The sequence below is a fragment of the Aethalodelphis obliquidens genome, unplaced genomic scaffold (genome assembly GCF_003676395.1).
Source record: "Aethalodelphis obliquidens isolate GAN/ISIS:26980383/991018 unplaced genomic scaffold, ASM367639v1 scaffold73, whole genome shotgun sequence".
Classification (NCBI taxonomy): Eukaryota; Metazoa; Chordata; class Mammalia; order Artiodactyla; family Delphinidae; genus Aethalodelphis; species Aethalodelphis obliquidens.
The window spans coordinates 3717960-3731591 of NW_020838017.1; the positions used below are offsets into that span (position 1 = coordinate 3717960).

Here is a 13632-nt window from a genome sequence, read left to right on the forward strand (position 1 = left end):
TGTTTCTTCCGCAATCCTTCTCTTTTTCTCCTTCCTCCTGTTTCAAACTTGTGGGACCGACTGGGGCTGTGAATTTTAGGGTGTAGTGTGTGTACGTCAATAGAAGGGGCATTGTGTGTGTACTTCGAGCGCGTTCAGGAGAGTGCTGTGCTTGGACTTGCGAGTGTCTGTGACGGAAGAACTATGAAAGCATGTGTGTGGGACAAGATTTAGACGTGTAAGCGCAGGAAAGTGGTAGCGTGTACGTGGTGAGTGTGCGCGCGAGTAAGTGCGCGAGCCAGGGGCCGGCCGCCCGCCCGCCGCGGCTCCCCGTGGGCCGGCCCGGCCAATGAGCGCGCGGCTGCAGGGGCGGCGGGCGGGGAGGGGGCGCAGGGGCCCTGCGGATGGAGGCGCGGGCGGCGCGGCGCACTCATTCCGCGCGGGCGTTGCTGGCGGGGGGCGGCGCAGCCACTGGCCGGGGACCGGGGCCCGGACCAGGGGCGGCGGGCGGCGTAGGCGGCGCCCGGGGCTGGGATGCGCAGGGGGCTCCGTGGCGGCGGCGTTGGCGGCGGCGTCGGCGGCCGCGGGGGCACGAGCTAGCGCCGCGGCGCGGGGAGCCAGTCGAGCCCGGTGGGCGAGCGGAGGCGGCGGCGCAGGCAGAGCGGCGGCCGCAGCCGGAGCCCGAGCGCCGCGCGCCCACCATGGCCGCTCAAGGCGAGCCCGGCTACCTGGCGGCGCAGTCGGACCCGGGCTCCAACAGCGAGCGCAGTACCGACTCGCCCATGCCCGGCTCGGAGGACGACCTGGTCGCCGGAGCGCCCCTGCACAGCCCCGAGTGGAGCGAGGAGCGCTTCCGCGTGGACAGGAAGAAACTTGAGGCCATGTTACAAGGTAGGCATCCACCCCGCGTTCTCGGACTCCCGGGCTGCGCCCGCGACTCCTTCCCGGACATCCCCGCCCCGCGTCCCGGCGCCCGCCGCTCCGGCCCAAAGCCGACTTAGTTCCCCCGTCCCTTCCCCCGCGGAGCCGGAGGACATCCAGGGAGTGCAGACCTCGCGGGAGTCTCCACCCTTCCACGCCTCTCAGGTCTCCGGGCACCGAGAACCCTGTGCTAACTTGACCGGCTTCAGAAAAGCCGAAGGCCGTGTTTGTACCCGCGCGCCCAAGTTGCGTTCTTGGACTTTGGAGATGCCAGCTTTAGTCAGGACACCTGGGCTATGCTATCCGGACCCAGTCGGACCGCGCAGAGTATGCGTGACTCCCTCCCCACTCTCTGGCACTCTGGAATTCTAGCTCTGTCTCTGTTTCTCTCCCTCCTCTTGTCAGTATCCACTTCCTCCAGCTGAGGGGCCTTGTCTCGCTATTGGGAAACGCTCTGCAGATGTCAAAGCTTAGGACAGGAGTTCCCGCCCCGCACCCAGAGTAAGAGGGGCCAGCATGGGGGTGAGCGGCCAAAGTGTCAGGGCAGTGCTGCTGGGTTGGGGGACAGTGCGTGTTCATCTCCTGACAGGCTTATAAAACACATCTTGAGTTACACTTGGTTCATAAAAGTCTTCCCGTATTATGGGTATCTATCTGACTTTGTCTTTCACAATTTTTTTTTTTTTTTTTTAAACTCCCTCGTTTCTCTGGGACTTTCCCAGGCGTAACAGCTTTAACCATACAGGACTGGGAACAAATTTTGACTTTTAATGGGAGGATTGGAGTTCTCAGAGTGAGTGCTAAAATGTCCAACGTCATTTTGATCTTCCCTAAAAATGTTAATTACTAGCTTACCTGTAGTTCCCAGTGTGGTTCATTTCCATCATCCAGAGAAATAAGGTAATTTGAATGACTGTTATTCTTAAAATAGTAGAGGGACCAGGCATTACTTTCACTAAGGGTGCAGTGGTGGATTCATTCAGTAGCTCGTATCCTTATATGAAGGGAGGATTGGAGCTTTCCAACTTTCTTTTGTGGCTTGGTGCCTAATTTACTTTGACTTGATCAGTTAGTGCATCGCAGTGTGGGAGCTATTTAGCCCTCCGTGGAAATGCATTGGTTTTTTAGAACAATTAGGCAGGTTATTTTAAGACAGAACAAGATGTTTTCCAAAACAATAACTTGGTGGAAACAAATAGCAAGTGTTTGGTAGGCATTTTTGGATGAGTTACAAACTCATCTCTCTTTTTGCTTTTTTTTAATTGATAAACATCCCCAGTGCTTATCATGTCTCTGTCTTACTCCCTCTTTTTTTCCTCCTTAAATTATGTAACTTTCTAGGAGAGTTACTTCTGTGATAAACTGTTCAAATAGGAATATTGCAAAGTGGATTTGGAAATTAAAGCCCCAGTTGCCTTTCAGTAACCTATTTTAGTTATTCCATTTGTTCCGTGGTTCTTTTTTGCCTAGTTCCTATTATAAAACAAAATATTAAATTTATTCAGAAAAATATTGCTGTGAGATTGTTTGGGTTGAACTGATAACACACATACCTATCCTTTCAACAAGTTTCTAGTTTATTTTGTACATTTGGAGGGTTGTGAAAGATGGATCTTCTACGTCTTCCTTACCTGTCTTGCCTACGCACATGCAAGTAAAGACAGTGATGTTAGCTCCTAGGAAGCCCTCTTGCATAACCTGAGCTTTAGAAGTGGATTTCTTTTTTGAATCAATTAATTTCCATTTAGAATAAAACAAGATATAGGTAAGACATTTTTTAAAATTTGAAGGCCATTCCCTTTGTAGATATGATATTCTGACATGAGATAGTTTAAAATTTCTTTGCTGTGGTGAAGTTTCTTTTACAGAAACTCTTGAGTTAGTATTTCTTCAACAACCTATGAATTAGTGAAGTAGTCACACTTCAACTCCAAAGATTTCTTGAATAATTGAACATAGTGCTTTGATTAACTTTCCAAAGTCACTAGTAAGTGAATTATGCCTTCCAAGATAGTAAGTTTGAACACATTTGACAATAGCACCCAGTGCACTGTGTACGAAGGCATTTTGTCATGCGTGCTTCCTGGTGTCAAATTTTGTTAGAACCACCATGTTTGAAGGAATAAGACTAGTTTCTGAACCAAACCTAATCACGTGTCTCATTGCTCGATACTAGGTGGTTAAAGCAAGCGTGGGCAACTGGAATCACTCAGGCCTAGGTTCCCTGTGGAACCTTGGGACAGTTCCTGGGCACCTCCCCATCTCAGTTTGTCCGTCTGTAAAATGGAACTGACATTAGTACCTTTCTCTTAGAGTTTTGTGAGAATTAACAGAGATAAAGCCTAATAAGCTAAAACTTGCCACACTGTTTTATAAATGCTAACAGCTTAATATATATCAGTTGATTTTATTATTACTACTAATAAATATTATAGCATGGATTCAAATGACTTCCAGTGCCTATCACAATTTCTGACAGTACTCTGTATCTAAATATCTAGAGAACAAAAGAATTTTGCAGTTTCATAATTGCAGAAGTAAAATAGAGAACAAGGTAGGAAGTTTGGAAAGTCAACAAATATTCTAATATTGTTAGATATCCTTGGGTGGAAAGTTTTTCATTGAAAAGTGCCAATTAAGAAAAGTCTGTATTTGCCTGGTTGGGTTTCTGATTTGGATTTGCCATTTTTCCTCAGACAATCGCCTTAAAATATGTGCAGGTTTCCAATTTAAATCAGGGTAAATAAGATTCTCTGCCTTTAAGTCTACATAGTGCAAATTGGTGATTATAATGCTTGGAATTTGTTTCCAGAGAGACTGTCCTGGGGGTAAGTTAATCTTTAATGGGTTGTATTTTTATTAGTAGAGAAATTCTTCTACGCAATGGACCAAAAATTCAGTGAGGTTAAAATATAGGCAGTAGGGTAGTGGTCAAGGAAATGAAAATACCATTCTTGGATGAATCCCCAAAGAACTGATACACATAAAATCCACCAGGCCAAAAATGTAGGAAAAAAGATCACTAGTTTTTTGTTTTTTGCTTTTGTTTTTTATCTAATAACTACTTTGGAACAGCCATGCAGAGTATCTGACCCTTCTGTTTGAATCTAAATGAAGATTATTGATTATATTAGTCAACAGTTTTGTAAATGGGAATTGATTTTCACGTTTAGTTTAGGTTTTTGATGGGGATGGTAGGCCTTGGAACAGATACGATGGACAACATAATAATGAAGAAAAATTGTTCTTGATTTACTTAATACTGATCTTCAGAATTTAGACTTCATATTTCATGTGGGATAGTAGTAGTGATTCATTTCAGTCAATTAAATGTGACTTATGGTATGCAAAGAGGGAGAAGAGTGGTCTAGAGGAAAGTCTGGGAGAAGGTAGCAAATAAATGGGTCAAGAGTCAGAAATATAGCCTTGGTGTTGGCCAGTGTCCTGAGAGACAAACATGGATTTTGTATATTTATACTTTTCCTTTTTCTTCTTTTGGGGTTGTTTTACATCTTATGATTATACTTTTATTGTTACACTGAAAAACATATACACGTGCTGTACAGTTAAAAATCCCTACATAAAATTTAGACTCATAGGCATTTTCAAGGTTTGGAATCCCTTGTATTTCATCATAGAAAGAATTGTGGGCTGGGGGCAGTGGCCTGTTTTTATGAATTGAGGTTAATGTCTGGTGGGCTTTTAGGATATTGCTGTTAAAGACATTAAGAACCATGTTTTGGGGACTTCCCTGTTGGCCCAGTGGTTAAGACTCTGTGCTTCCAATGCAGGGGGCACAGGTTGGATCCCTGGTTGGGGAACTAAGATCCCATGTGCCATGCGGCGTGGCCAAAAATTTAAAAAACAAACATGTTTTTACATGTTCACAGTGATGGGCAGAACAGGAATCACTGATCACTGCTTGCTTGAGGAGTAGAACTAGCCACTAAAACAGCGGATCACACATTGATTAAAAGCAAGAGCAGCAGTTATATAATTACATATCCTTTTTTCTTTTTTAAATTAATTAACTTATTTATTTTTTTGGCTGTGTTAGGTCTTTGTTGCTGCGCATGGGCTTTTCTGTAGTTGTGGCGAGCGGAGGCTACTCTCCGTTACGGTGCACGGGCTTCTCATTGCGGTGGCTTCTCTTGTTGCAGAGCACAGGCTCTAGGCGCACAGGCTTCAGTAGTTGTGGCTCGTGGGCTCTAGAGCGCAGGCTCAGTAGTTGTGGCGCACGGGCTTAGTTGCTCCGTGGCGTGTGGGATCTTCCTGGACCAGGGCTCGAACCCGTGTCCCTTGCATTGGCAGGCGGATTCTTAACCACTGCGCCACCAGGGAAGTCCCTACATATCTTTTTAATTTGGCAAACTTTAGTGAAGGTTGTCTTATAATTTGGTAAATAGATAATAATCTTTTAGATGCTTTTGTGGGATCAGGGAGAGATGAAGTAAAAATACATGAGAATGGGGGAGTGCTGAAAATGAAAATAAACAAGAGCTAAGCTGAATGTAGTTTTCTAGCTAAGGCTTGATTAAGGCTAATAAACAATAAGAACAAATCCAGTAACTTTATGAAGCTTAATGGTTGAAAGCAAAGTGTTCTTGGCCAGATCTGGATTTGAGTCTTGGTCCTACCTTTAAATAGGGAGCTTGGGAAAATTCATTACCTGCAGCCCCATTTATGAAAGGCGGTGTTAATCATGGTGCCTACATCTGAGGTGGTTGTGACCATTAAGAGAAAAAAAGATGGATGTAAAACATCACAGCGCTGGCCACAGAGTAAGTGCTGAATAAATCACTAATAACCATATTTATTATAAACCATAGTTCATAAAATGCACATTCTTATATTGAAAATGAAAATCAAATATATTTGAAAATGAATTAAATGGTTTATAATAAATGAACATTCACAGCTATCTAAATATTTTTATTGGCTTTCCTGGTAGCTCACCGTATGTCCAGCGTATTAGCCCCTTGTAAAGGTGGATGAGCATGTACTGAGTAAAGCTGTATCGGACACGAGTGTGGAGTTTTAGATTTTGTGCAGGAGGAGAGGGCTTTGCACTCTCTTTAGCTGTCATTGTTCTTGCCTTGAGTAGTTTTCATTCTTCGAATGGTCCGGAGCCCGTCACTTCTAATATTTTTACTGAAGACTAGCGGCAAAAATCCATTAATCTCCATTGTAGTTTGATGTTGCTCTGAACTTGTCATTCATTGGTGTCTCGAAAGAGACTTTTTCAAAGAAAATGTTGTGCCTGGGCTAACGTGTTCTGTTTGCTCACCTGTAAAATGGGGACCATGATGGTCCTATCTTCCAGGGGTGCTGTGAGCTCAGAACGAGACGATGTGTGTGAAAAGTGGAGCTCAGTGCCAGGCACGTGGTGTTTGGTAGACGGTACTGCAGCAGCCCCAGCAGCCCCGTGCCATGTGATGCATAAGGATTTCAAAACACTGGAAAGCAAATGCTTGTCAGGTTTTTTGTTTTAGTTTTTTAAAACAACTGCATATGAATCTTTTCCTTTTTTCTTCAGTGAAAGTCTTCCTCCAATCAGAAAAGTTTATTACGACAAGCGTAGTAGGCTCAGAGAGCAGAACTGAAGGTTCAGATTGTTTTAGAAACTAAATGAATAAAATCCATCAGAAGTTGTGTAGCCTGGCGGTGAAGAGTTCAGGAACTGCTATCACTCTGGCCTGGGTTGGGGTCCTAACTTCACCTCTTGCAGAGCCCCGCGAGGATGCTGTGAGAGGGTGTTACAGCCCTGCACTTGTGGGCAGGGGGTCAGCGCTCTCCATCAGTCTTATCTCTGTGAAGACTTCTGGGGTTTTGCTTAAGTTGATCATTGATAAGTTAAAACATAGAAAGGGCTTGTTATATCGATGATTTTAACAGGCAGGAATGTATTTATTTGGCTGTGACTATCAGAAAACCCAACACAGAGTGACTTAAACAAGCCAGGGATTTATTTTCCTGTTGAAACAAAAAAATCTGGGACTAAGAGGGCCAGGCCCCAAGAGCTGCTCAGGGGCTTCAGGGAGCCCAGCAACCTACCCCCTGACCTCGGCCATCCCAGCTGATGGCTTTGGCCTCATTGGTGCAGTCCGGCCAAGGCTATGCCTTGAGATGCGCCTGTGGTCTCTGCAGGGAAAAGGGAGGGAAACAAAAATGTTTTGGTTTGTTTTTTTATTCAAGATTTTGCCTTTTTGTGTGACAAAGAATTCTCTCTCCTGGAACTTCCATCTGTATTTCTTTGGCCACTCTTTGCTACAAGAGATTCTGGGAAAGCGACTTCTTTTCTAGCTTCTCTCGTAGAAGTAGGCAAAGAAGAAGGGAGTCAGAATGGATGCCCAGTGATCCAACCCGTAGTTTCCCCACAAAGGGCAAAGCAGAGGGCACTGTGACAGAAATTCCAAGTTGTACCTGATGCGAAAGCTTCCCTGTGTCAGAGACTTTGGCCTGCATTGATAACCCCTAGAAATCTAGATGATTTGGTAATGCTTATGTGGGTGGAATTTCTTCTTGGCATAGTCTGGGAATAAATCTAATTCCCAAAGAGAAAACAGCTTTGATCATGGAAAGCAGTTCTCATGTTGTTACTCCTTTTACAAACAAGACCTAGGGCCCCCAAGTACTGTAACTGTCTTTTTCTCCTCCACTGTTTTCTGCCTGTCAGGTGTTTTTTTCATTGAAAATCATGCAACACAATACAAACGTCCATTTTACTTTTTTAAAAAAATTTATTATTTTAATTTATTTAATTTTTTATTGAAGTATAGTTGATTTACAGTGTTGTGTTAATTTCTGCTGTACAGCAAAGTGACTCAGTTATACACATATATTCATTCTTTTTTATATTCTTTTCCATTATGGTTTATCCCAGGATACTGAATATAGTTCCCAGTGCTCTACAGTAGGACCTCATTGTTTATACATCCTATATGTAAATAGTTTGCATCTACTAACACCAGACTCCCAGTCCTTCCCTCCCTGACATTTTACCTTTTCTTACTCTAAGATATCTTTTCTCCCCTCCCACCACTCATCTCAAGTCGCTTTTAGAATAGACAGGTTCATTGTAGCTCACACTTCTGCCCTTCTTTAGGGTTTTCTTGGAGTGGCCACTGCAACAGCATCTGGCCAGCGAAGCCAGAATTTGTTCAGAAGATGAAGTCGTTTTGCAGGCAGTTTGATAATAGAATTATCATCAGATTTATGCCGTGTTTTGCTGTTTGAAATTGTCCAGAATGATGAGCTAATAAAAATACCAGTTGTCTCATCCTTGGTTCGTTCTCTTTATTTAAAAATCTAGTTCTTTAAAAATGCATGGGATAATAGTGACCATGAATATTCCTTTATGTAAAATGCTTAATAAACTACCTGGGATGAGGCACAATTTTTTAAAAAATTTATATTTTATTTTTTTGGCTGTGTTGGGTCTTCGTTGCTGCACGCGGGCTTTCTCTAGTTGCGGTGAGTGGGGGCTAGTCTTCGTTGCGGTGCGCGGGCTTCTCATCGCGGTGGCTTCTCTTGTGCTTCTCTTGTTGCGGAGCACGGGCTCTAGGCGTGTGTGCTCAGTAGTTGTGGTTCGAGAGCTCTAGAGCGCAGGCTCAGTAATTGTGGCACACGGGCTTAGTTGCTCCGCGGCATGTGGTATCTTCTCAGACCAGGGCTCGAACCCGGTTCCCTGCATTGGCAGGCAGATTCTTAACCACTGAGCCACAAGGGAAGTCCTGAGGCACAATTTTAATGCTAACCTATAATGTCTTTTTCAGTGTGGGGATGATCTTGGCAAGAAACCCTTGTTGTTATTGCTGCAAAAGCCACCACATTTGATTTTTAATCCTTATGGTATTAGTATTTAGGGAAGTATCCAAAATGCACAAACCATTAATAGAAACATTTTGTAGATGTTATACACTTATAAATCTATTTACCACCTAATAAGCTACTAATAACTGTAGTTGATGAAAGCATTTATATTTATAACACATATTAAATCCTGTTCCCATTTATGATGCTGGCATATAAAAAGATAATGCTCACTTTCTAGCCAGAAAGTAGTTTCTTTGTTACAGTGAATAAGATAAACCACATATTAGTCTGCATACTGAGTTGATCTGGAGCTTAACTCTCTTGTATAGGAAGATGCTTAAACAGAAGATTTGAAAATTAGCCATTGTATTTTTTTTCAGATTATGAAAGTAATCAAACTTATTATAGAATACTTGAAAATACAAACAGATGTAAAAAAGAAAAACCAAAAGTCACCTCTAAGCCCAGAAGCCAGCAATAACCACTGATAATATTTTGGGAATTTTTTCCTGGTCTTTAAAAAGTACGCTCACACATAATTTATTTTTGCAACAGATATTGAGTTCCTACTATATGTCAGGTACAGGGTTGGGCTTTGGGGGTGCAGACGAAACCAAGGTAGATATGGTTCCTACCCTTGTGTGACTTGTGCCCCTTAAATTCTAAACTGGGATCATACTTCCCTTCTTTTTCACTTTACATTGTATCACGGATATTTTCCATTTCTTTAAAGATTCTTGAAGAATATGGTTTTATTATTTAAAAAATTTTTATTGGAGTAGAGTTGACTTACAATGTTGTGTTAGTTTCAGGTGTACAGCAAAGTGAATCAGTTATACATATACATATATCCACTCTTTTTTATATTCTTTTCCCATATAGGCCATTACAGGGTATTGAGTAGAGTTCCCTGTGCTATACAGTAGGGTTGTATTAGTTATCTTTTTAAATGTAGTAGTGTGTAATGTCAATCCCAATTTTCCAAGTTATCCCTCCCTCGCCCCTTACTCATTGGTAACCATGAGTTTGTTTTCTACATCTTTAACTCTATTTCTGTTTTGTAGATAAGGAAGAACATGGTTTTAAATAGCTATATAATATTACCTTGACATATTACCTTGACATTTGCTTAAACATTATGATATTTTATAACATTTTTAGGTGGCCAGGCAGTGGAAAGAACCTAATGTTTCTACTCAGAATGTCCCAGATTCAGGTCCTGGCTCTATCATTTATTGGTTGTGTGGCCAGGGGCAAGTTAATAATTTCTCTGAACCTCAGTCTTCTCATCTCTAAAATGGAATGAATATCATTTCTAGGTTGTGAGGGTTAAAAATACTGTATGACAAGCATGCACCAGTGCCAGATGTAGTGCATATACTCAAGAATTGGCAGGTGATGAATGTTAACACTGCTGCCCCAAATACTTTTGCCTAAAAACCTTTTTTTTTTCATCCTTAATTATTCTCAGAGGAAAAACTCTTACTAGTGAAAATTTTAGCTCAAAGGGGATAGGTATTTTTAAGGCTTTTGATAAAGTTTGCAAAAAAATTTTCTGGAAAGATTCATGTGGTAGGCAGAAGAGACAACAAATTTGTAGGCTCTCTTCTCCTTGTACGTGTGATCCCACATCCTGGCTTATTTGAGCTGGCGGTTGTGAGAAGTTAGGAAATAATTGAATCACCAATCCAGAGTTAGAGTTCTGTTTGTTTCTTTCATAGCAAACTTTGAATTATGTTTATCATACCTGAGTAGCATGACTGTGAATCACTAGTTCTTAAAATCTGTGTGCATAAAAATCTCCTGGGGAGATTGTACAAAATGGCTAACTCTGGGCCTCTCAAGAGATTCCAGCTCTGTAGGTTTGAATCTGTACTTTGTGGTGCGAATCTGTATTTTGAAAAGAATCTTGTGTGAGTCTAATGTAGGTGTTCCCAGGAATACACTTTGAGAAATATTGCTAGATAGTTAGATGACGGTGATCAAAAGTAAGAATGTTCAGGTTCTTTTCTTTCTTTGATTCCCTTTACTCCTTTTTTTTAAAAAAACTTGTTTATTTTTGGCTGTGTTGGGTCTTTGTTGCTGCGCGCGGGCTTTCTCTAGTTGTGGTGAGTGGGGGCTACCCTTGGTTGCGGTGCGCGGGCTTCTCATTGCAGTGGCTTCTTTTGTTGCGGAGCACGGGTTCTAGGCACGTGAGCTTCAGTAGTTGTGGCACGCAGGCTCAGTAGTTGTGGTGCAGGGGCTTAGTTGCTCTGCGGCATGTGGGATCTTCCCGGACCAGGGCTCGAACACATGTCCTCTGCATTGGCAGGCTGATTCTTAACCACTGCGCCACCAGGGAAGCCCTGATTCCCTTTACCCTTGAACCTAGTACTTTCTCCATGTTATTAAACCACCTTGAAGCATTTTAGTCTAGGAGCATAATTTATAACTGGCACAACGTTGTTTAGAGAGTAGCTTGTAAGGAACTGGGGGGAAGAGCACAACCCTATATATTTCTGTGGAAGGGATATACTATATTACGGCATAGCAGGCTCAGAATGCATTTAGTTGTCCTACAGACTCCTATAAAGTTAGGTGTAACAGACATCTGTTTAATATATTATCAAATAACTTAATAGCACACATTTTTTATTACAGAAATTTAAAAAGTAGTATGAGGGGGAACTTTTAAAAAGAAAAATAATCATTGGTAATCTCACCTTCCTAACAGCTATTTTCATTTTTCTGCCTTGAAATGTAGTCCTTAAAATACAGTCCTTGACTATTGGCGTAAGGGTTATGTAGCTGTTGTTGTAGCATTGACTACTGTTTTGTATTCAGCATTAATCTAATATATTAAATGTTTTTGTGTTTCTAAGCAAGTACTCAGAATTAAAATTTTATGGTTGGATAATGGTACCTTTGATCAAAAAAATTTTTTTTTGCAGTTATAGACCACCTTATGGTGAATGCGAATTACATAGCTTTTTTCTCCTTTGAAACTATATTCCGAGGAAAAAATTTTGAGGAATATGGTTACTGAAGAATAGCGGTGATTTTGAAAGCAGCGGCCAACTTTAATTAAGCACTTACTATGTGTGAGACACTGTTTTGGTGCTTTATGCCTGTTCAGTCATCTCAGCCTCTCATGCAACAACCCAATAGATATAGATACTGTTTGGGTCTTTGTTTTATAGACACAAAAGCTGTAACTCCTTTATTTAATTTTAGTTTTTAATTAATTAATTTTTATTGGAGTATAGTTGCTTTACAGTATTATAGTTGCTTTACAGTATTTTATTGGAGTATAGTTGCTTTACAGTATTGTGGAGTATAGTTGCTTTACAGTATTGTGTTTATACTGTACAGCAAAGCAAATCAGCTAGATGTATACATATATCCCCTCTTTTTGGATTTCCTTCCCATTTAGGTCACCACAGAGCACTGAGTACAGTTTCCTGTGCTCTGTAATAGGTTTTCATTACTTATCTATTTTATACATAGTATCAGTAGTGTATATATGTCAATCCCAATCTCCCAGTTCATCACCCCCCTCCCCCCCACTTGGTGTCCATATGTTTGTCCTCTAGTTTGTGTCTGTAAGTCCTTTAAATCTGGGGCATGGGTTTCTTTTTGGAATTCTGAGTGGACCTAGACACTGGTTTTCCTCTTGGGTTTGTTACAGAGTCATAGCTGTTACGTAGTGTGGAGACATATCAAATCTGAGTCTAGGATGATAAACTATACTCCAGAAAAGGTTTTATTGCTTCCTCAGTTTCCTGCCGAAATGCAGGGCTGTGGTGGTAGGCACAGAGGTGGTTAGAATCCTTGGTGAGAATGCAGACGTTCCAGAGCGCTGCCTTCTGCTAGCTTTGGTTAAGTTTTCTCTGTTTCTTCCTTTGTGAAACTGGGATAATAATACCTCTCTCCTAGGATTTTTGTGAAGATCATATGAGAATGTACGTAAAGTTGGCTCGCAGTTGGTGCCCTGTACATGGTCTACATGTTTCAAATTCATTTCTTATTCCTGTGCAGCCTCCAGCCCAGTGCTGTGAAAATACCTGTGTGTGTTTGCAGAGTAAATGGCTCATGATGGATCTGGATTAAAGACTACCATTTTGGGCTGGTGGACCTGGCATTGACCTCATAGAACGGAACTGTAAAGCTAGGACATGTGCTTGGCCTTAAGAAACACCAAATAGTTCTGCCTTACATAAGTAAGTAAGGCAGAGTAATTCCCTACGTGCAAGGTAGTCTTTCTTCACCCTCAGTCTAGGGCTTGTGTAGAATGTTGTGTTATTAGTGATAGTGCATTAGCGTGGTGTTTTGAATGAGGATATGCAAAACTTAATTCAAGTGAGGTTAGTGTGGGATAATTTATGGCTGTGTCTGATTAGTTTTATAAATTGAAATTTGTCAAGGTGAATATAATTTTTCAATTTATTTGGTTACAGATTATCTTATTCTTAGAATAATACATCTCCAGATACTTGTTTAAATATGCTTTTAAAGCATCTCAGATAAGAGATTTTTTTAATGTTAGTTTGTTCATTGCACTAGGATACTCACTGAGGTATTTTGGGTTAAGGGAAATAAACCTCTCCTCGCAGCAGAACGGGTGACTGGGAACTCAAGGCAACTTGAGTTCATGACCTGGTCTTTCCACTGACACTGTCATCTTGTATAAGTTATTTAACTTTTTAGGGTTTGGATTAGATGTCCCCTAAAATCCTTTCCAACTCCAGTATTCTGAGTCTTTTGCACAGTATACAGTACAAGGCCAATAGTACTTGGCATGTGGTGTTAGGGTCTGACTCAGCTCTACATCCATGAGTAGTTTTGGTACGCATTTGCCTTGATCTGAAACACGCACATGAGCATTCACAGCAAATGGGGAAGATGCTGGAATGAAGGCAGTTGGAGTATCTTTGGAGG

At 41.7% G+C, this 13632-nt stretch overlaps 1 protein-coding gene across 4 annotated transcripts in view; it reads left to right on the forward strand.

Annotated features, from left to right (window-relative positions):
- Positions 1-472: 472 nt before the first annotated feature.
- BICC1 (BicC family RNA binding protein 1) overlaps positions 473-13632 on the forward strand; it is a 307358-nt gene continuing 294198 nt past the window's right edge. For 3 of the 4 annotated variants that reach the window (XM_027091823.1, XM_027091822.1, XM_027091821.1), the window contains exon 1: positions 473-870. In XM_027091823.1, coding sequence (XP_026947624.1) covers positions 681-870 — 190 coding nt within the window. In that variant the 5' untranslated portion in view covers positions 473-680. The remainder of the gene's footprint in view (positions 871-13632) is intronic. The other variant, XM_027091820.1, reaches the window with a different exon arrangement.